General features: G+C 42.5%; 1 protein-coding gene across 1 annotated transcript in view; it reads left to right on the top strand.

Annotated features, from left to right (window-relative positions):
* Positions 1-270: 270 nt before the first annotated feature.
* UTP20 (UTP20 small subunit processome component) overlaps positions 271-21,172 on the top strand; it is a 65,417-nt gene continuing 44,515 nt past the window's right edge. Inside the window, exons 1-19 of the mRNA XM_065044305.1 lie at positions 271-433; positions 981-1,061; positions 2,831-2,897; positions 3,089-3,221; positions 3,691-3,879; positions 5,769-5,850; positions 6,904-7,041; positions 7,444-7,599; positions 9,187-9,333; positions 9,826-9,960; positions 11,383-11,460; positions 12,208-12,386; positions 14,353-14,508; positions 14,988-15,076; positions 17,192-17,297; positions 18,512-18,662; positions 19,089-19,148; positions 19,472-19,630; positions 20,665-20,741. Coding sequence (XP_064900377.1) covers positions 389-433; positions 981-1,061; positions 2,831-2,897; positions 3,089-3,221; positions 3,691-3,879; positions 5,769-5,850; positions 6,904-7,041; positions 7,444-7,599; positions 9,187-9,333; positions 9,826-9,960; positions 11,383-11,460; positions 12,208-12,386; positions 14,353-14,508; positions 14,988-15,076; positions 17,192-17,297; positions 18,512-18,662; positions 19,089-19,148; positions 19,472-19,630; positions 20,665-20,741 — 2,228 coding nt within the window. The 5' untranslated portion in view covers positions 271-388. The remainder of the gene's footprint in view (positions 434-980; positions 1,062-2,830; positions 2,898-3,088; positions 3,222-3,690; positions 3,880-5,768; positions 5,851-6,903; positions 7,042-7,443; positions 7,600-9,186; positions 9,334-9,825; positions 9,961-11,382; positions 11,461-12,207; positions 12,387-14,352; positions 14,509-14,987; positions 15,077-17,191; positions 17,298-18,511; positions 18,663-19,088; positions 19,149-19,471; positions 19,631-20,664; positions 20,742-21,172) is intronic.

The following is a 21,172-nucleotide window of genomic DNA, read 5'->3' on the forward strand; positions in this document are numbered from 1 at the left end:
CATTCCAGGCCGAAACAGCAATTCTGCGCTCTCCCCCATCACGTTTTCTCCTTAGTTCTCATTTCTCCTCCTCAGGCACCGCTGGCGCCTCTCTCCGCCACAGAGGTGTCCCAGCCACCGGGGCACAGAGACGGAGGTGGGCTGCTCTGCCGCTCACCGCCAAGGTAGAATGAGAACGGCCACCACCCCACCCTTCCTCAGAGCCCGACTAACTCCAGGTCCCGGACAGCACAGCCCCCAGCGCCGCCCGCCCCTTCCGCCGGCGAGCCCGCCTCCTCCTCCCGGCATCCCGCGGCCGGCATGGCGGCGCCCGGCGCCTAGTGCCGCACGTGTGGCTGCAGGTGTGGGGCTGCGCCGCTCTGCGGGGCCCAGGCCGCCCAACGCCGCCATGAAGAGCAAGTCCTCCGCCCACAAGTCGGGGAACACGCACCGGGTGAGCGCCTGCCCGGGTGGCCGCGTCTTTCGGTTTTTGTCGCAGTGGCAGCGCCCGGCTGCCGGAGAGGTGCTGAGGTGTGAGGGTGGCAGGGCCCCCCGCCCCGGAGCACGGTCTCTCCCCGGCGCTCTGTGCCACCCCCGTGAACCGCGGCACCGGCTGTGTCACCAGCAGGGACACCACAGCCTTAGTGTAGGAAACTAACACAATGTAATTAAAAAATTACATGCGATGGGGGTATTAACCTGGGCGGTGTTCCAGGAAAGGCAGCTCGTTGAGATCCGGTCAGGTTTATCTGCATCTCTCATCGTGTTGTGGAGACCTCTAGGGTGCAGAGTGGGGGGGTGATCCTGCTCCTGGGCATTATAAGCATTTTTTTTCTTTAAAATTCTGGTAGGACTGCTTACAGATCACCAGGTACTGCCTGGTAGCCCATCTTTAGAAAGGGGGTTTCTGTTTGCAGTGCAGGTACAATTAAGAGTGTCTTATTATAGAAGGGCTATTCTCAGAATTAAGGGAGAAACATGTTTGTCCTTTTGTTTTACAGTTTCTTACCTTTTCGGAGCGCTTAAGCAATGTTAATATCGATATTATTCATCGGATTGACAGAACTGGAAGTTATGCTGAGGTGAGAACAGCAATTGTGGTCATTTTCTGAAATCGCATAGAATCACAGAATAGTTTGGGTTGGAAGGGACTTTCAAAGGTCATCTAGTCCAACCCCCTGCAATGAGCAGGGGCATCTTCAACTAGGTCAGGTTGTTCAGAGCCCTGTCCAGCCTGGCCTGGAATGTTTCAGGGATGGGGCATCTACCACCTCTCTGGGCAACCTGTGTTTCACCACCCTCATTGCAAAAAATTTCTTCCTCGTGTCCAGCCTGAATCTCCCCTCTTTTAGTTAAGAAACATTACCCTTTGTCTTGTCATAACAAGCCCTTCTAAAAAGTCTGTCCCCATCTTTCTTGTAGGCCCCTTTTAAGTACTAAAAGGCTGAAATAAGGTCTTGCTGGAGCCTTCTCTTCTTCAGGCTGAACAACCCCAGCTCTCTCAGCCTGTCTTCGTAGGAGAGGTGTTCCAGCCCTCTGATCATCTTGGTGGCCTCTTCTGGACCTTCTCTAACAGGTCCATGTCTTTTCTGTGCTGAGGGCTCCAGAGCTGGATACAGCATCACAAGTAGATACACCCCCTGAAAGGTTCACTTAAGAAATTTATTCAGGAGGAAATTGGAAAGAAGCTCCTGCAAGAGTTGCGTTTCCTGAAGCCTCATTTTCTGCTCTTTTGCCCTTTATGTTTTGACCTGCTTTGCAGTATTGCCATAGAGGCTCTTTGACAGTGTCATCCTGCAGCTGGTGGCCCTGTGGGTGTTTCTGAGCGTGGAAGACGCTGCTATGGTGATCAGCAATCCAAGGTCCAGACCTGCAAAGACTTTTGGATGCTGAGTAGTTGCAATACTCAGCATGTGTGTAAAGCATGAACATGTGTCTTTATAGATCATAAAGAAGGGTCATTTAAATGTGTTATATAGATCATAATTGTGATTATAGTGCTTTGCAGGTTATAACTTCCTGGCCTACTGGATTGTTCTTCTGAACTTCACACTCAATAGCTGTGAGGATGCCAAAAGAAATCTCATAGCTTTTGTGCTGGGTGGGCTGTGGCTCAGCATCTTAGATTATCCAGGCCAGTCATTGAAATGGAGAAATAAACTTAACAGCAGAGTCAATTTTACTATTAAGTGACATTCTTTTATTTTATCAGTACTGGGGATCATCCTTCGTAAATGCTCCAAAGACTGGGTGCTCTAGTGTTGCTTATATTCACATAATTACTACATATGCGTTATAATTTTGAAAATTTTGACATACAATACATCTATACTATAAAATAATTGATGATGTTGGTTATAATTGTTTAGTTTCTTACTTACATCTATTAATTATTAGTTAAATATAAACTAAGCACTCTGTTTCTAAACAATGTATCACTTAATCTTTTGTCTCCCTCCTGTCATGCAGAAGGATCTAAAACTTGAAAAATATCACCTCGTTTTGCAGGTGGTCAGAAAGCATTTATCATGTCAATTGGTTAATGATGGGTACATCTTCTGTAACTTAATCATAGTATACATGAATTTGGCAGCTTCTCTTCATCGACAGAGGTCTAAAAAGCAATCACGTAAACAAATCCTGTACCAAAAAATGTTTTCAAATGTATTTTGGATATAGAAAGGTCTTATTTTCCATAACATTCCATACACCTTTTGAAATGAAGTCATCAAGATTTCTCAAAATATTAAAATATTTAAGGCACTTGATTGTTCTCTTCATTTGAACCTCTTGTCTTTGCTGGCTAAATTAATTAAAGTTGGTAGCTGTTATTTTATCTTTGTTTTGACAGGAGGTTGAAACCTACTTTTTTGAAGGACTGCGGAAATGGAGGGAACTGAACCTCACTCAACATTTTGGTACGTCATTTTTCTTAAATGTTTTCTGCTTTCCTCAAACTGTTAAAATATGTCTTCTGCATCCAGAGCCCAACGGGAGATTTTCTTTTGACTGTTTTTTGGACTGGGCTCTGGGGAGCTATTATTAATATCTCACATGTTTACCAGGAACTTGAGTAGTTTTCAGAGTTTCTCTTTTGTGCTTCAAACAGTGCAGTTCTTCAATGAAGTGGCCAACAAATGCCAGTCCTTCAACCAGCTGGTTTACTATCAGAGTGCCATTGTGCAGAGCTTGAAGACACATTTGCAAGTCAAAGGCAGTCTTGCTTATCAGCCTCTGTTAGAGTAAGTGTATGGTGACAAAGCATAGAGTCTTGATTGTATTATAAGTAAGCATGAATCGTGTACGGAGTGGTCTTTTTCTTTATTGTACCTGATGAAAACAGAGCAATGAGATGCCAAAAGTGTTTGTATTTCTGTGATAGAGCTTTATGGTTCTAAGTCTTTAAAAAAAACGAACTATGACAAAGCAGGCAAATTAGCCTGAATGCTTACTGAGTGTCAGACAGAATATTAATGTGCTTTGTTTGTTGTTAATCATTTATGTCTTCTTGTTTACAGTTATCTGCTTGATTAAAAAAAAAATAAATCTTAAGATTCTTGCAATGCACAGCTGCCAAATAGGTGATATTTAAATAAAAGTGAGAAGTCTTTCTTTCCAAAGATAGGAAAGCCTGGATTATGCAATGTTTGACTAGGTTTTTATGGTTTGTTTTTGAAATGCACTAACACAGGTGTATTTTCTGAAACACAGTCTAGTGGTGCAGTTGGCTCGAGATCTTCAGGCTGATTTCTATCCTCACTTTCATGACTTTTTCCTGGCCATCACCAAGTTACTGGATACACAGGACACAGAGCTGCTGGAATGGGCTTTTACCTCTCTTTCCTATCTCTACAAGTACTTGTGGAGGTTGATGGTGAAGGACATACACAACATATACAGGTAAAAGCTGTGTTTAATATCTGTATTGATTAGCAGTTATTAGATTCTATAGAATCGGCTGAGGGAACTGGGGTTATAATATTTAACCTGGAGAAGAGGAGGCTGAGGGGAGACCTTATCACTCTCTACAACTACCTGAAAGGAGGTTGTAGCAAGGTGGGTATCAGTCTCTTTTGTCAGGTAACAAGTGATAGGACAAGAGGAAATGGCCTAAAGTTGCACCATGGGAGGTTTAGATTGAATATTGGAAAAATTTCTTCACAGAAGGGGTTATCAGGCACTGGAACAGGCTGCCCAGGGAAGTCTCCATCCCTGGAGGTGTTTAAAAGACACGTAGATGAGGTTCTTAGGGACATGGTTTGGAGGTGGACTTGACAGTGCAAGGTTAATAGTTGAACTTGATCATCTTAAAGATCTTTTCCAACCACAATGACTGTATGAAATGTAAATACCACACAAGTACATAACAAAATCCTTCAGTGTACTTATCAGCATGCTTTCCCTGCTGAAAGACTCTGAGCCTTGTTGTCATAGGCAGCTCATTTGATATCCTGCTGACTTTCATGAGCCACTGAGAAGGGATATGGGTTGAGCTGTAGATTTGGGCATTCAGTCCCCTTTTCTCCTGCGGGGATAGGAGAGGAAGGATCCACCTCAGCTGGGTAAACAAAGCTCAGAAAGACACTGGATTGTCAGTCGTCTTGGAAACCTGTGTCCAAGTCTAAATTCAACACAGGTCTCTTAATTATCTGTCAAATACTCCAGTTATGGTTGTATCATTTCTGTCTGTCCCAGTTGCAGCCACCTAGACTCATGACATTGAATGGATTCCTTTGAGTCTTTAATTGCTCCTTTCCGAGTGTTTTCTTCTTTTTTTTTTTTTCCCTTCTTCTTGTCTGTTAAGTGGAAGAGCAGGTGAGGTGTGCACACTTTTGTATGCTTTAAAACTCCTTGCCATGGGATGCTGTGGATGTGGAAGGCTGCCACAGGTTTGAAGGGAAATTGGCCAAGTTGGAGTGAGTTACCAAATGCATAGGAGCCACCACTTTCCTGGGGAGTCCCTGAGCTGCAGGTGGTTGAAGGCTGATTTTTGCAAGCCCTCGCCCTCTTTTTGAACCTTTACCAGGTGTCTCCTTCTGGCGGCTGCTGTAGATTGAATACTGGGCTGGGTGGACCCGTGGCCTGACCCAGTATGACTGCTTGTTCAGTCTTAAAGTGCTGTGGTAACACAGCTCTTCTTTTTGTCACAGCCGGTGGGTCCAGTTGTTTCCTCCTATTTTCAGATTGGAACAGATGGAACAAACAAGGGGTTACAGATTTCCTCCCCAACCCAGCAAAAGCTGTCAAGCATATTGGAAAAAACATCTGCTTGACTGTGAATCTGAGTTACAAACTTGCTCTGCACTGAACATGTGCTGAGCCACCTGCAACTGTTACTGATACTTAACAGAGAATTGCAGATATTTATCATCCCTGTAAATTGTATCTTTAGAAACTCTTAAGTGCACAGGAGAGCCTGTTGGCTCAAAGGAAAAAACAAATCTGGCTTATCAAATCAACTTTGTTTTCACTTTCTGCTGCCAAGTACATATATTGAAAAATATTGGTGCTGCAATTGAATCTGTGTGGATCCAGATATTTTAGAGGTGTTCCTGAATGCGGCTTAATTTTTGTGGCATTGTCGTTCCACCTTCTTTGCAAAACTTTCTTCTTTATCTAGGGAGAGTGGGAAGGAATCAAGTTGAGGAAGGTATTTGCTCTCTCTAGGAGGACAGATTCTTAGTGTTTGTAGAAGGAAGTCATGTAAACTGAAAACATAAGTTTTAAAATGGATTGGTGACAATTCTTGCATTGCCATTAAGACAGTGGAATATTTTGTGTCTTTGTAGCCTGTACAGCACCCTGCTGGCTCACCACAAGCTTCACATCAGAAACTTTGCTGCTGAAAGTTTTGTCTTTCTACTGAGAAAGGTAAGTGAGGTGTTTGTACTTTGACAATGTCTCCATTCTGTGGTGGCTCTTGGCTTCAATGTATAATATTGTTTTTTTTCCAAAGAAGGGTTAACAAGGCCTGAACTGGCATTCAGCATGTCCTGACCTGTCATTTTTAGTGAGCGTTTTACTGAGAATGTCATGAACATCATATCATCAGTGGCAAACAGAGGCCTTAGCACTCTCTGTTTTTTAAACCAAATGTTTGTTGTTGGTATGGTAATCTTGCAAAAGGGAGGCTGTAATTTGAAGTGCACATTTGCTCACTGGCTTTTTCACTAGTGCTTTAAGGCCTTTGTAGAACTGAAATTCTTGTGACAACCTTTTTGTACTCCTGAAGGTCAGAGTATATAATGTTCCCCAGCAGATCAATCAAGATCAGGGAGCAGCCTTTCATGGAGTAAGGAAAGGGAGTGGAAGTTGTTGGGTTTTATTTAGTCAAAATTTACAAAAGTCAGGATTCCTGAGACTGGCTAGCAAGTTTGAGTATCCTAATTTTTGTCCTAAGTTGAGAGACCTTAGTAAAGCACATTTGTTTGATTAGTTGTTTTCAAAACTTGCTGAACCTTCAAATCCTGAGAAATTGAGGGTTTTAAATTATTTGGCCAGAAGTCCTTGCAGTATTCCCAAGGGTGGTTGTAGTTTTGGATGACTGGATTCTGTGTTCAGATGATGCACATCTCTTTTTGCACCAGTGCAGTGGCCTTTGTGTTTCAGTTGGGACCAGTTTAATGGTGCATTTTTGCACATGTTTAGCTCTACAGTCATAAGAATAATCAAACCCATGTATTTCAGCTGCAGTGGCCTCGGTAGGCCTATGTACGTCTTGGGGTGGGGGGCTGCAGTGACTGAATAGCTGATAATTTTCTCCTTTCCATTTCCTTGTGTGGTTGCAGAAATAATAAGTTTGAACTGTTGTGGGAAGGCAGGACTAGGAGAGTAATGTGGTGATGTGGATCTGTTTAATTGCTTCTGTCCATCTGGCAGCTCTGAATAGAAGATAACTTTTCTTTTTCTCCTTACCTTTTGTAGGTTTCTGATAAAAACGCGATCTTCAATTTAATGCTCCGTGACTTGGGGGAGCACCCTGGCAAGGTGGAAGGTGTAGGACAGCTACTTTTTGAGATGTGCAAGGGTGTTCGAAACATGTTCCACTCTTGTGCAGAGACGGTAAAGACAAGAAAAGATTGCTGGTTTAAATGTTGCTCTAATAGAGCCTTAGGCAGCGCTCAGTGAAACCACTGAGTGTTGTCTTGTTCAACTCAGTGGACCCTTGGTGATAAGCATGCTGTTCATTGCTTAACAGAATCTGAAAAAATGCCTTGTAAGAATACTCTTTGAGATAGGAAGGTTGTTTTTAGCAATTCCTGTGCAGTATTCCGATATGTTAAAATAGTACTACTTGCTGATATTTCAGATTTTAAGTGATAGCCTTTTTCTTTCTTCCTGCAGTCGTTCTAGAAAGAATTGAGATCACTGGAATATTTTAGCAGTGTATTGCACTAACTAATTTTAGGATTGCTAGATTTGTTTTCTAAGTATAAGGATATGATGTGCTCTCTTCCTGTGCAGGCTCTGAAGTTAATTTTGTTAAAGCTGGGGCCTGTTACTGAAGAAGAAATTGAACTACCGTGGGTAGCTGTAGGAGAAGCCTTTGAGCGGATGATCAGATCTGCTGTACTGCATATCCACAGGGAGCATTTTGATGTTGTCTTCAAGTGCCTAGAGGTACGCTGTTTTTTTTCTTCCTTTTTCTTCATGAGAGACCAAGAAGTCCACTGTGCATTTATAACGAAAAGTATTTGTGTTTTATTGGAACAGAACTGGTTTTTTTTTTTCTGCTTTGGAAACATTAACCAGAGTGTTATGTGCAGAGGAAAAATCCCACTCTTCTGCTTTAAGTTCAGAGTGACCCTGGTGGCTGTGCTGTGAGTGAGAAGGGAACTGCTGTGTGTGAGACTTGGAGCTCAGTCCCATGGCTGGGCAAAGGGGCTTTGTAGGATCTGCCTTTGCAGACCCCTTGCTGGGGTGGGAATGCTTGGGCTTGGTTTATATTGCTGAACTAGGTATACTGGTGGTTCCAAAACTGCTTTGTCACACTAAAGGGGAAGCTTTTTGCCCTGCAGCGCTCTTTACAGCAAAGACCTGGGCTGACCTGGAAAGCCAAGTTTAAGCCTCAGAGCCAAGTACTCAAAATCATAGAGTGTTATCAGTCAGGATGTTCCTATGTTGCTGCTCAGGGTTTACACTGAGGTTTGAGGGAGCACTGCTGAGTGCCCATGGGCTGTGCTCTGTCGGGTCACGGTGATGTGGAATGATGAGCAAGGGTCTGGCAAGTGTTTTTTACTTACCTGATCAACATTTAGATGTTTTTACCAGCAACTGGGATTTGCTAAGGGGGATCAAAACCTCTTGCAATGGACAACGGTGTCAGTTGTGCTCCTCAGATGGGTGAAATGGCAACATTAAGAAAACCTGAACTTTAGGGTAATCCTTCCAGCATGGGTAAATAGTTGTATTTGTTCCTTCTTGAAACTCCCTCCCTGTGGGTATCCATAGTTTCCCACAAAATCTCATCCCGTTCATCCTACCTCACCCAATATGATAGCAGTTATTGCCTGACTGCCATTAGCTACAGAATTGTTTGTATCCTTGGGATCTGAGTCACTTAGCATCTGCAGTTGTGATGAAGTCTTGAAATTGGTGACATAATTGCCTTTATTTTTAATGAGACTTGTTTTTTTACCCTGGGTACCAGTGAATGTGCGTGGGATATCTTTCTCAGGGGGGAATATTCTTGTAGTCTATGATAGCTCTTTAAATTGGGTTCAACCAGTAGGATCAAGGATGGGCGTTTATATCCTCTGGACAGAAAGGGACACTAACGGGAGTGATCCGGAGCAGCTCCATTGTCTGTATAATGTAGATAATGAGTAGCTTATCAGTATCCACATTAGCATAATGAGGCATAAAGTGTAAAAGTTCTGATGATTCCAGTGGAAGCTGGGTACTTCCATACCATTGTGGGTCTGGGGCCGAGGATTTTTTTTCTCTTCCTCTTTCCTATTTTGTGTATCTTGTGTTGGCCTTTCAGAAGACCCTCATGTTAGGAGTATTTGTGTTTCTGTCCAAGGAGTCCAGCATGTGTGATTTTACATGAAGGGAATCACATAGTGTTTCTGCAAGGTTTAGTTTGTTGAACATGGACAAGAGAGTCAACAGTAGTTTGGACAACTGAGATGCTGATTCTTTAGAATACCTTTCAAATAGCAGTAAGTGGAACGGAGTCTGATTGCTATTTTTTTTTTTTAACAGGAGTCACTCTTAGACTTGCAGAGGAAAATAACTAAGGCCAACTGCTGCATGGCTTCAGAGCAGATAGAAAGGATTCTGCAAGCTTATCTGATCCTAGTGGAATATGCAAATGGATCCAAAGTCTCAGTGCCTGAAGATGTCTGTCAGGTAGGTCAGACTTTGCCTGATGTGCCAGAGAAGTATCACTTGAATATGGAAGACATGTGGACAGCTGAAGCACTCATAAATTTCTGATGCATCAGTGAGCTTGCCATTTGAGTTGAGTGAAAAAATACATTTGGAGTATTGCTACCTCTGTAATCCCATGAAAATTTTCCTCTACTGTAATGCTCTTTTAAATGAGCAAGGGGAAAATTAGGCTGCTTCTGCTGGAGACTGTGCTGAGCTGCAGCAACTGCCACTGTGGAGACCTCGAACACCATATAAATGGTAGAGGAATTCTACCACATTCACATATGTTTGACACTCTTGGGTTCAGCTGTAAGTTGAGCGCTTTCAAACTTTAGCAGAACTATTAGGATCCTTTTCTGTGGGCTGAAGCTTAGAACACCATGCACTCCTGCTCCAGACACTGTCCAGGTCATTCAGACCAGACAGTCACTACCTTCATAGATAGACATCGTCTCTCTTTCATTTCAGATTTTGATAAAAATGTTGCAAACACCAGATCTCTCATCATCTTGCTGCAAGACCCTGCTGAACACCATTTCTGCATTGCTGCTGGCTGAGAATGTTTTCTTGCCTGATGCTTTGACCAAGGAGGCTATTGAGAAGGTAACAACTGCTGCTTGTAGCAGAAATCCCAGAATTCAAGTTTCCTAGAGTAGGCTGATTTCAGGACATTCAACTTCAGGCTAGGAAGTAGATGATAAGGTTCCTGTTAGCCTTTTTGCACAAATAAGGGAGAAGCTGCCCAGTGCCTTAAATAATGTCTGCTATGGTCTTGGGACTCCTTGACAGCCTCACGCACACTGTCAATGTAGCAGTGTCATTGTGGCAGACATCTTTACCATGAAAACCAGGCTCTGATTCAACCACCTATAGCATCTTTAGAGAAGTGAGGGAAGAAAAGAAGGGACATGTCCTCCTTTTAATAATAAAGCAGGTCAGTAAGTTGGATTTAGTGAAAAAAATACATTTTTCACCAAGCTGCCAGACATTTAGTCAGCATGTCTTAGCCTCATGAACAGGGTTCAGGCAAGTGTAGTTTGATATAGGAAGTACACATGTGGGTGTATTTCAGTACTACTGTTGCTTCTGAAGTGTTGACAGGATTAGTTGCATACAGTCCTGTCAAAAGCAGTGGTGCAAAGATTGGTAGGAGATGCTACTACGGAGTCTGCTTCTTCAATTTTCCTGTTACTGTATATTATAGTTTTGTAATTTACCATGTGGACCATAATCTTACAGTGTATATAAAAATATTCAAAAGAAAATATGATTTACAATGGCAAAACAAGGCTGTTGTGATTGTTTAAAAAAGATCAAATTTCACCTGGTCTTCACTGTTGGCTTGTGTTGAACTAAGATTGGTTCTGCATATGGCAAGAGTCCACTTTTGCTCAGGAGATATGGTCCTTGAAACATTTGACAATATTTGTGTGGTGCTTGTGTTAAACTGAAGGAGGCTTAAAGCTATTCTTGTCTTCTGAAGGGTCTGGGAAAGGGAGATCTGGGTGTTGCACGTCTTGGCTTAGAGAAACACTGATCCTGTGTATCTCAAAGGACTGTTCTTGTTTTTTCAGAAGCACAGAGGTTGGCTATGCCCATAAGGTGGTAATCTTATGCAGCCCTCTACACAGGAAAAATGCTGAGTTGAAAGATCTTTTGGGCTTAAGCTTTTTCCTGCTGATTGGTGTGTCTGTGCTGCAGTCCTAGAACTTTCAGGTCACATTTTCTACATCACACTAAAGAGATACCTAAGCTGTCTTTGCACAGAGCCAGCTTGGATCCAGCAGGGTTTGTTGAAAAAGCTGTGCTTTTCTGCACCTGAATTGTCACTGGAAATGGTATTGCTGTGTGTGCCTGGACTAACAAGCCCTGCTGGCTGTGAACAGAGAGCCAGGCTGGGTGTCTCAGAGCTCAAAGCACGGTTGATTCATAAACTGGAAAAAATGTCCCATGGGTAATGGAGAGTTGACGATGAAATGTCTCTTGCTAATGTGTTCCTGTCAACTTTTGATTTGCATCTCGCAGGTATTTGCAAGTGGATTTGAACGAAGCCTTCTTTTGGACTTCTCTGAAGCAATGTTCACAATGAAGCAATTTGAGAGGGTAGGTGGAAGCTTTCATGCAGTTTTGTGTTTGGGTTTTTTGTGCTGTTGGTTGGTTGGTTGTTGGTTGTTTGATTGGTGTTTGGTTTGGTTTGGTTTGTTTTTTTGTTGCCAAAGGGAAGAACTGGGAAATCCCTAGTATATTTACCTTCCTTATATGCCGAAGCATTTTTTTTTTGTGCATTGACATGATGTTTATTTAAGCTTCCGGCATGATGTGCTAAGAGTGAGAGGTTACTTATACCATTGTGTTGAAGTTCTGTAGTGGTGCTCAGGGTTGGAGAAGGTCACAGGTATCTCTGCTCACAAAAAGGAGCTTGTCTGTTGGCAATTAAAAGGGTGCGCTTGTTATGAATGGGATGGAGAGGAGTCCTGGAGAAGGTCAGTAGAAATGAAGAGAAGAATAAAGGATGTCTGATAGATCAAGCCTGGAACTGTTAATCTGGGAGGAATCAAATTAATGAAACAGAGTGGGAGGTGAAAGTAAAGTCAGGGATCTTGAATGTCCTGATGAGACTAGATTTGGGGCAAACTTGAGTTTTTACGTCAAATCACTGTCCCTGCTGGAGTAAGAGAATGGCTGTGTGGGAGTGATTTGGGCCACCAGGACTGATAAGACTGGTGTTTTGCTGGCTCTTTTGTGAGTGTTTGGATTCCTCTGTGGCTGGTGTTATGTGTTTTGTCTGGATTTTATCATGATTAAAGACTTTATCAATCCTTGATTTTTATTTTTTTTTTCTCCCTTCAGCATTTTCTTCCATGCTTTCTAGAATACATTGAGCATTGCTTCTCTGACACAGATACCCTCGCAAAGGATGAGGCCATGGCAATTCTGGCTAAACTCATTCTGGTGAAAGCAGAGCCTCCTACCACTGGTTCAATGGCATTTGAAAAGTATCCTCTCATTTTCACTGAATCGTCTGTCAGGTGAGGCTTCTCAAGTTTAGTGAACACTGGATATGTCTTGGTGGCTGCAGGCCTGAGGGCAGTGCCGAGCTACCTAAAAGTTACGCCCCAGGGTTGTGTAAATGGCAATGTTTCTGGCAGATTTGCAACCAAGTGACATGGTAGGATCCCAGTGTTCTTTCCAAGATAATTTGAGAAGAGATACTGCCCTGGAAAGCTTATCACTGATATAAAAAGACTAACAAGTGCTGAGGATTTGTTACACCAAGGTGCGTGCTGCATCCTTGGGCAGTTAGTCTTTGTAGTGAGTGCTACAGTCCAGGCTCTCCTCATTACAAATCTCCGGACTGTGCCCCATCTTTCTTCCTTGTGTGCGCATGTCTTGTCCAGGAGCTTTCTTGGCAGCCCTACAATGCTCTTACCATAGAGCAGAGCTGGGTACCAAAGGGCGTGTAATTAATCCAGATATAGCACTGTGGTGGCACAGCTTGACTGCTTCTGGTTGCAAAGCTGGCTTTGTTGCTTGAAGTGGTTGCTTTCCCACTGGAGCTTCTTGAGAAAGATTTGGAGTAACCATCATCAAGCACAGAATGACCATTGCTAATCTACTGATCCTGATTGTTCTAATCACTCTAGCTCAGATAATTCAAAACTTTAACCTGCAGAGTGGTGGCTTGCATTGCCTTTTATGCAAGGTTTTATCTTTAATAAAAGCAATCCACTCTGTGACTTTTTCCTATTTTTATTTAATAGAGTGAAGGTTTAGGAAAGAGACGTTTGAGTCAAAATAATAATTTTTTTTTTTCTTCCCTTGTTTTCTTTGTCTGTTGATCTCTCTGGATTTTCAGTGGTATGGAGTACAATAGCTGAGAAGACCTTGGTCTTACTTGGGTATTTTTTGGGCTCCTGAAATGTCAGTGGTGGAGGTTAGGGCTGGGAGACATCTCAAAGAGTTGCATACCCCATCTCCTGCGGAGGATGGAAATAGCAAGTCCTGAACCAGTCTTGAAAGATATCTGACCAAATTGTTATTAAATATTCCAATTCTGGAAGTTCCCAAGCTGCCCCTGTCAGTCTGTTCCAGTATTTTGCTGTCTTTATGGTTACACAGGTGTCTGGGTTTTGTTTGTTTATTTGTTTGTTTCCCAGTCCTCAGTTTGTGAACTAAACTTACTTTGCTGCAGTTTAAATCCATTGCTGGTTATCTTCTGTGAAGGGAAGATAAAGAGCGGATTATTTTTTTCTCTTTGCATCCAGCTTTTACAAGTATCAGTCTTTGATCATCAGAAACATCTGAAATATTTTTTTTCTTTGGACCAACAATCCTTATTACTTGAGGTTTATGTCATACATCTTGTTTCTTAAACCTTGGCTATTGATGCTGTCCTTTTGATAGCTTCTCTATTTCTTGAAGGGTGGAGCCTATGCAGTCATCTAACTGTGGTCTTGCAAGCAAGCACCAGGTGGAATGAAAAGATTGCTGTCCATGGGGTGTGAAATACTCTTGTTCATATGTTCCAGCATGGTGTCAACCCTTTCTGCCTGCAGATAGGCTTGTTAATTTGGGCTCAACTTGTGATTCCTTTTAAGTCCCCAAACTTTTACCTTACAGGTTGTTTTCTGTCATCCATTGGTCTATGTCAGTGTGATCATAGTTTATTAACAATAATCACAGAGATGACTCTCAGGTGCTTCTAGAGGCCACATGCCCTAGTTGCGAGGGTGTCCAACCGAGAACTGGTGTCTTTCCATCTAGAAATATTATTTGAACTTGAAATAAATACCTGAGATTTCTTGTGGGCTGTGTTTTGTGCTCCTCAGCACAACTAGATGATATTGGGTGCTGTGGAGGACATTAAATCCCTTGGGTTGTCCAAGTCCTTTTTGCTAGAAGTAGCAAACATAATTTTGAAAGGCATGAGAGGAAAAGGAACAATCTCTGATATGCAGTGGTGGGCTACTAAAAAAAACCTGGTTTTATTTTTAGCTCTAATACAAGGCAACAAACAAGTAAAAGACAAGGAGAAAAGGCAAAAGTACCGGTGTTGGATCATGTACTGTCTTTAATTCATCTACCAGAGAAGGAAGACATCACTGACCTTTCACAGCCTTGGGTTGCCTTGGTTGTACTACCACATATTAGGTAAGGGATATTCTAAGGTACTATTGTCATGTAGTTCTGTAATACTGCCTAGATCATTATCAGTCAGAAATAATTTTACTAAGGGAAGGGAGATAAATACTAACCCTAGTTTGGGAAAACTGGGGTTAGAAGGCAAAAAAATGCTACGTGGAAACACTATGAGTCAACAGTAAAGTCAGGAATAGAATACCAGTTTCATTACATGTTTCAGTTTCTGTGTTTTAAGCACTGTCCTCTCTAGACAGAGTGTTTTTTCAATAATTATGATGTTCTTACGTGGAAGTAATAGTTGAAAGAAGGTACAATGAATGCTACAGCTTATATTGTGAATTGGAAATAGCAAAAGTGGTTTGCTGCTGGTTTCAGACTTGGGGTGAGCTATCTGTAATTTAATACAAGATAGATGTGAAAGCAAGCTTTCATAGATGTGTAGGTCTCTGTAACATAATGCTAAAAGTCTTCCCAATTATATTGGACAGACCAGCGGACAAAGAAAACATTTTGCACCATGTGACAAGTTTTATAGACTCTCTCTTCACAGCCATTGACAAAGAAAGCCTCTGCAAAGGTCAGTAATGGTTATTTCCTGCTTATTTGCTTTTGGTTGAAATGTAAAAAAAATATAAAGCGGTTTTTGTGATGACCCAGAGCATGAAAATGAATAGCAAGAGTATTATATCCAAATTCTTTGAACAGCTCAAGAAAAAGTAGAAAAGCAAAGCTTGGGACAAAACACTCCCTGGGAAATGATTCTGCATTTGCTACGGCTAATAATAATGAGGTGGCAGATGTTCTGCGAAGTGGAGAACAGAGATAATTGGGAAGGAAAAGAAGAAATTGAGAAAAAACAGAATGGAAAACCAAATTCAGACTGCTGAAGCAGTCAAGTGAGGGAGAGACTGTTGACTCACAAGCTCAAATTACACTGTTCTGAATCTATACTGCAAAGTTTGGGACATTACCATCTCTTACCTAAGGGACAGCACCAATTCTGAAATGCTGCGTCTTTCCTCCAGGCATGGCTGATCACTGATTTTCTTCCCCTTCTGGCCAGAAATGAAATCTTTTAGCTCAGCTTGCGTTGGATGGGGCAGTTGTTACTCAAGAGTATTTGGCCTTGTGCCAGTGTATAGGCAACTATTGGAATGCCCCAGGTTCAGTGTTCATCATTCGTTGGTTAGAAAGGTCTTGTCTAGAGTCCGGCCTTTTCCCTTTATAATCCCTTTATTAACAAACCTAAATACATCCGCCAATTGGCTCTGTTGCTTTTCCTTCTCTAGTCATTGTCAAGCGCGATCCTTTTAGATTTAGCCCTTTCTTCTATGCTATTTGCAGAGTTTGCATGCTGTCATGATTATTTTAGTGATAATGGACTTACTCTAAAGAAAGAATACCCAAACTTTCTTTTCTTGGGTCTCGTCTTTAGTGGCAGTAGTAGCAGCCTTGCACCAGCTCTGTGTATGCAAGGGGCATGTTACTATTTCTTCTTTTGCCCGTAAGAGAAAACAAATACAACCTCAGTCCTGCACTCCTGCCTGCTATTGCCCAATCCTTCTTTGCTTGATTTTCCTCCCAAACGAGGGTTCCTGGACACTTTCTTCATTCTATGGCATTCTTTCCAGCTGCACGATCTCCACAATCTCTTCACTGCCTACTATGACTCTAGTCTCCTCACTGCCTGTGCCAGGCACACCCCAAGCCCTCTGCTCCCTCTGTGACATGCTATGACCAAATGGTATGCAGATTACATTTTGGGAACCTGTGCCCATACACCCACTGTAGATGCAGAAAGCTTCATCCTGCCATTACTTGCAGTTTCTTCTCCTCTCTTTGAGGACCTCCTTACAGAGGTTAATGGTGAGCAGGATTCAGCACACACCTAGGGGCACACTTTTATTCTGTATGCCTGATTTAGGAACAGTATTTCTTCTGCTTGGGAAGAGATGATGGAGAGGGCAATCTTTTATTTTTTAATTTTTTTTTTTTAAAACAACCTACTTACTGACTTTAGAGTGGCATGGGAAAGGAGTTGCCCTTCCCCTTTCTTGCCTCTAAGGACACTGGCTCTCCTGTGCTTCTGGGAAACCCTCCATCCCTAAAGGAGGTTGAGAGGTTTAGGAAGGAGGCATGATTGCTGTAACAAAATTCAGCAAACCCACCTTCCATTCACTAACAAATGTTCAGTCTTTAAGTACATGGTATGGGTTTGAAGATCTCATACAGTAGTGCGTTGTCCCGGTGCCGAAGTTTATGTGCACCTGTGTGGTAGCATCAGTACGTATTTTTGCTTCTCTTTTGCTGCAGTCATATCAATTTGGGCAGCATTTATTAATTTCTGAGTGCCATTTGTAGCATAGAGCCGTCTGAGACTCCTGCAACAGTGCTTAGTTCCACATCTCTGCTCCCTGTGTGCATGAGTGTGACAGAAACAGATGCAAACTGGGAGCTTCTCATGTCTTTTCAATGCCAGCTTGCTGGAGTAGGCACTGACTTTGATGGCCAGAGGAGCATTTCTTTCATGGGTTATGATAATGGTTAGAAAATGCACATGATGGTTCTGGGATCCATATGTTACCCTGTTTCTGTGACTCCAGCCATTTAAGGGTGCGCAAGCACCATACAAACACAAGTCATTGGGAGCTGAGTAAATATACAGGCTGTTCTTGTTTTCTCTCTGCTCCAGGAAGCCTGTTTGTGGCCTGCCAAGCTGTAAGTACTCTTCTTAGTCTGGTGGAGTCTTCTGAAATACTCCATCTGTTACCTGTGGAGCGTGTCAAGAGCTTGGTGACGTAAGTAAACTCTGCCTGCTCTGTGATCCTTCATGATTTTCCTTAGCACAGCAGTGTTGACTTTGCCTTTATGTGGGGGCTCTTTGTGCCTCTTTGTGTGTTGCCCGTTCTGTGAGGCCATTGTGTTGCTTCACTTGTGTAGTTATGTGAGGTAGGCACTGTTTGCTTGGGGAACCAGGTAGTTAGTTACATTTTTCTCTGCAAACTGAAGCTTTCTTAGCTGCAGAGTATTGTGTCAAATGCATTGGTTCTCATTTTGCCTGGGAGCACTGTACTTAGTAACTTCATTACATTATAATCATAAAAGTGACAGGAATGGTGCCTTCTGAATTGTGTCAAAAGCTTGAACTTCTGCAGTCTGTTGGCAGTGTTGGGATTCCACCATGTCCTTACATACAGGTGTGTGCTTGTTCCACAATGGGAAGAGGTTTTGTATGCTCCATTTTATTTCTTTTGACTGTCTTCTACTTAAAATTAGCACAGCTAACTTAGTGGCTGGAGGGATTGAGGGAGACTGTTCATCTCTCTCCAGCAAATTCTACTGAACCTATCATCTCACATCACTGCTGGGCTGGAGCATCTCCAAGTCTGGAGTGGCTTGAGCTTCAAAACTTCCTGTTCAGTTAGGAAACCGCGGTGTCTGTGTCTGAGGTACGACAGAGATGAAACAGCTTGCCCAGATCAAGCAGGAGGTCTCGTCATGGAGCTCCAGCCTAGGAATTTTCTGCCACCTCTGGGCAGGGGGTGCGAAACTTGCTTGGTGCAAGGGGTGTTAGGTAGCAGAAGGAAGTTTCTATGTGGGCATGCAGGATTCCTGGTGTCTCATCTAAGCCCAGATTATTTATTTTTTGTTGAAGTTGATCACTGACTGGACACCTGGGCAATAGCAGCCGCCTTTGTCTGACCTATGCAGGTGTGCTTTCTGCAGCTCTGTGTGTGTGTGCGGGTCCAGCCTGCTGGCCCGAGCTTGACAGGCCTGATTAGCCCAAAGAAGGAACCTCGTGCCTCTTGGACTGTTGTGGGTAATTAATTGGGCTTTGAGACTGCAAGCTAGTGTGCTGGTGAAGTCTAACTTCACTGGCCTGTTGGTGCCAGCGCAGTCTGTAGTCATGTGAAATTTTCTCTTAATACTGATACTGTCACTACTGCCTTATTTTTGAATATCTGTATTGTTGCAGTGATATTTCTATGCTAATAAAATACTGTTGTTTTAGTACTTTTCCTTCAGATCCCTCTGCATTGCTGTTGGCTGATCTCTATTACACGAGGCTGGCATTGTGTGGCTGCCAGGAACCCCTTTCCCAAGGGAACCTAATGGACTTGTTTGAGAAGTTACATCCTAATATTTCCACTGGTGTTTCCAAGGTAACCTGCTTTTTTGAGTACATGCAAGATAATTTGTATTTTAATAATGTAATTTAAGTAAACTGAGTTAAATAACGAAGGCTGAAAGGAGAAATATGAGATTGTGTAAAGCTATTACTCCCATAGTATCTGTTTAGGACTATATCCATTTCTAAGAGGCTGCCATGGGGCACGAGTTAACAGAGGTTAACTTTTAGCCCTGCAAGGCTTGCTTCTTCCCTAAAGGTGAGTTGGAACAGAAGCCTAATGAATTCATTTTGAATTGCCTGCCAAACCACAGGAGCTCATCTGTTTCTCAGCTCTAGGAGGAACCCAGTGAAATCAGCCTCCTGTGCAAAACATTAACTTCTGTGTGGGTGTGTATGTGTCTCCCTATGTAGCCTGCATTCTCCTTCTTGCCTCTGAGATATGTTTCTACTTGGACAGGTACGGCTATTGACTGTTCGAATTCTAAACCATTTCGAGAATCCACCTGCACAGATTGAGGTAGGCCTAAAACTTTTCATGTAACATTTCAAAGTCATCTGTGTTTCATTTTTGCATTAACTCTTCCACTTTTCAGAAGCAAAGCATGTGGCTGGCAGAGCCTGTCCTATGCTTTTGTGCTTTCACATTCTAGTTTTCTCTCTTTGTCCCACTGCCTCCTGATGTTTTCAAATGTGTGAATTTTCATCCCTGAGTGGAGGAAACTAGCACAGGTCCCTTGGCTTTGTTCTGTGATCCAAAATGGCTGGGACTCTGTGTAGTTTTGTTGAAATACCTTTCAATGAGACAAGACTTAACAAAACGCATGTCACGTGTTTGTTCAGGGTGATGGCACAGGGGAGCTCCAGCCAGTATTTGCCATATTGCTTCAAGCAGAACTTATGCCAGCAACAGTGAATGATTACAGAGAGAAACTTCTCCATTTGAGGAAACTAAGATGTGATATAGTACAGTCTACAATACCAAGTGGATCTTTGCAGGAGGTAAGTAGCTGTTGTCAAAAAGCAGTTGTCACATTCCTGTGTCCAGGATAACATCCTTATTCCATCACATGGATTGCAGAGTTTTTAAGAAGAGTTCATAAAAAAAATTAATTATCTCCCAGATTAGGTTTTAGAAAACTTTCTTGTTAGTAGGGATCACAGATCCTATTGTACTTGAGACTACTGTGTTCTCTTGAATATTTAGTAGAGCAACAATGGTATCCAGATAAATGATCCACAACAAGATTAATCAGGTTTCGGTGTCATGGAAAGGAAGACAAATGGTTCCAGGGAGAAATTAGTCCTGAGCAAATTTAAAATCTCGACCTAGCCATGCCGTCAGCATGGTTGAACATTGTTAGGAATCCCCTTGGCCCGGTACCGGCCTAGCTTCTAGATCTTGCTGCAGGGTAGAAATCTGGTATGCCTGTGGCTGTTGGATCTCCACTGCTGTGGGCTTAAAGGGGGCCTCCATTTCTAGATGATGGAAGGATCACAGTTTTTCTAGCTCAATGATCATGGATTGGGTAGGAGGGTTTTTTAAATTGTTTTTGGGGCTGTTACTGTACCCGTTTTGTTGGGGTTTTTGTTAACTTGACTTGTAAGCTGCTGTGTAGAAGGGTTATAGGTCAGTCCTACTGCATGTAGGTCAGCTAGGAGCTAGTCCAGAGGACATACTTCTAGGCCTACTGCAATGAAGACTCCTTGGGGCAAACTTTCCTCTTTCTGAGGTCCCTAATGCTGCTGTGGCAGTCCTGCAGTTCAAGAGGGAGGGCAGGCAATCCAGATCATCTGTGCTGAACTGGTTTTTGCTCATTCATGATATGGTGACCAGATCACAGTGCAGCGTACAGTAAATGGGCTTGTGCAGCTATAAGACAAGTAATGATGATGTGTGTGCCTTGCTTTGCTTACTTGTAGTACTTCGGAGAAGTTATTTGATCAAAGTTTCCTCTTTGAGAGGAAAATAGGTCAGTTGGTCTTTAGCTATTGTTTTTTACATCTCAACAAGATGGTATTGTATGTCATTCTAGGTGCCTCTTCGGTATTTACTGGGAATGCTTTATATTAACTTCAGCCCGCTCTGGGATCCTGTAATTGAACTCATAACGTGAGTATGTGCGGTCGGATGCTGCAATTTCTGGTTCTCTTGCAGAACAATTCTTTCCTTTGTTCTGTGAACAGAAGTTGAGGTAAAAATGTCTGATTCGAAGAGACTTGTACATCAGAACCTTCCTGTGAAATCTTCTGAAACAGATCTGATCTCTCAAAACAAATGACAACTTGTTAGACTCTTAATTTTTAACTTAATTTCTGATTTATTCTTGCAATTAAAGGGAACTTGCAACAAATGTAGTCAAATAACACCAGAGTTTTGAGTCAAAGGTAGCAGAATTTCATTAGGGTTTTGAAAATGCTTAAAGAAGCAAGAAGTCCGTCTCAGTTTCCCTGTCTCTGACTTTTTTGTCCTTACTGGAAAACTTCTAAATCCTACTAAAGAGTAGGGAAGACTTACCATGGTGACAGCTGAGCTGAATACTC

Source organism: Columba livia, chromosome 1 (genome assembly GCF_036013475.1).
Source record: "Columba livia isolate bColLiv1 breed racing homer chromosome 1, bColLiv1.pat.W.v2, whole genome shotgun sequence".
Lineage (NCBI taxonomy): Eukaryota > Metazoa > Chordata > Aves > Columbiformes > Columbidae > Columba > Columba livia.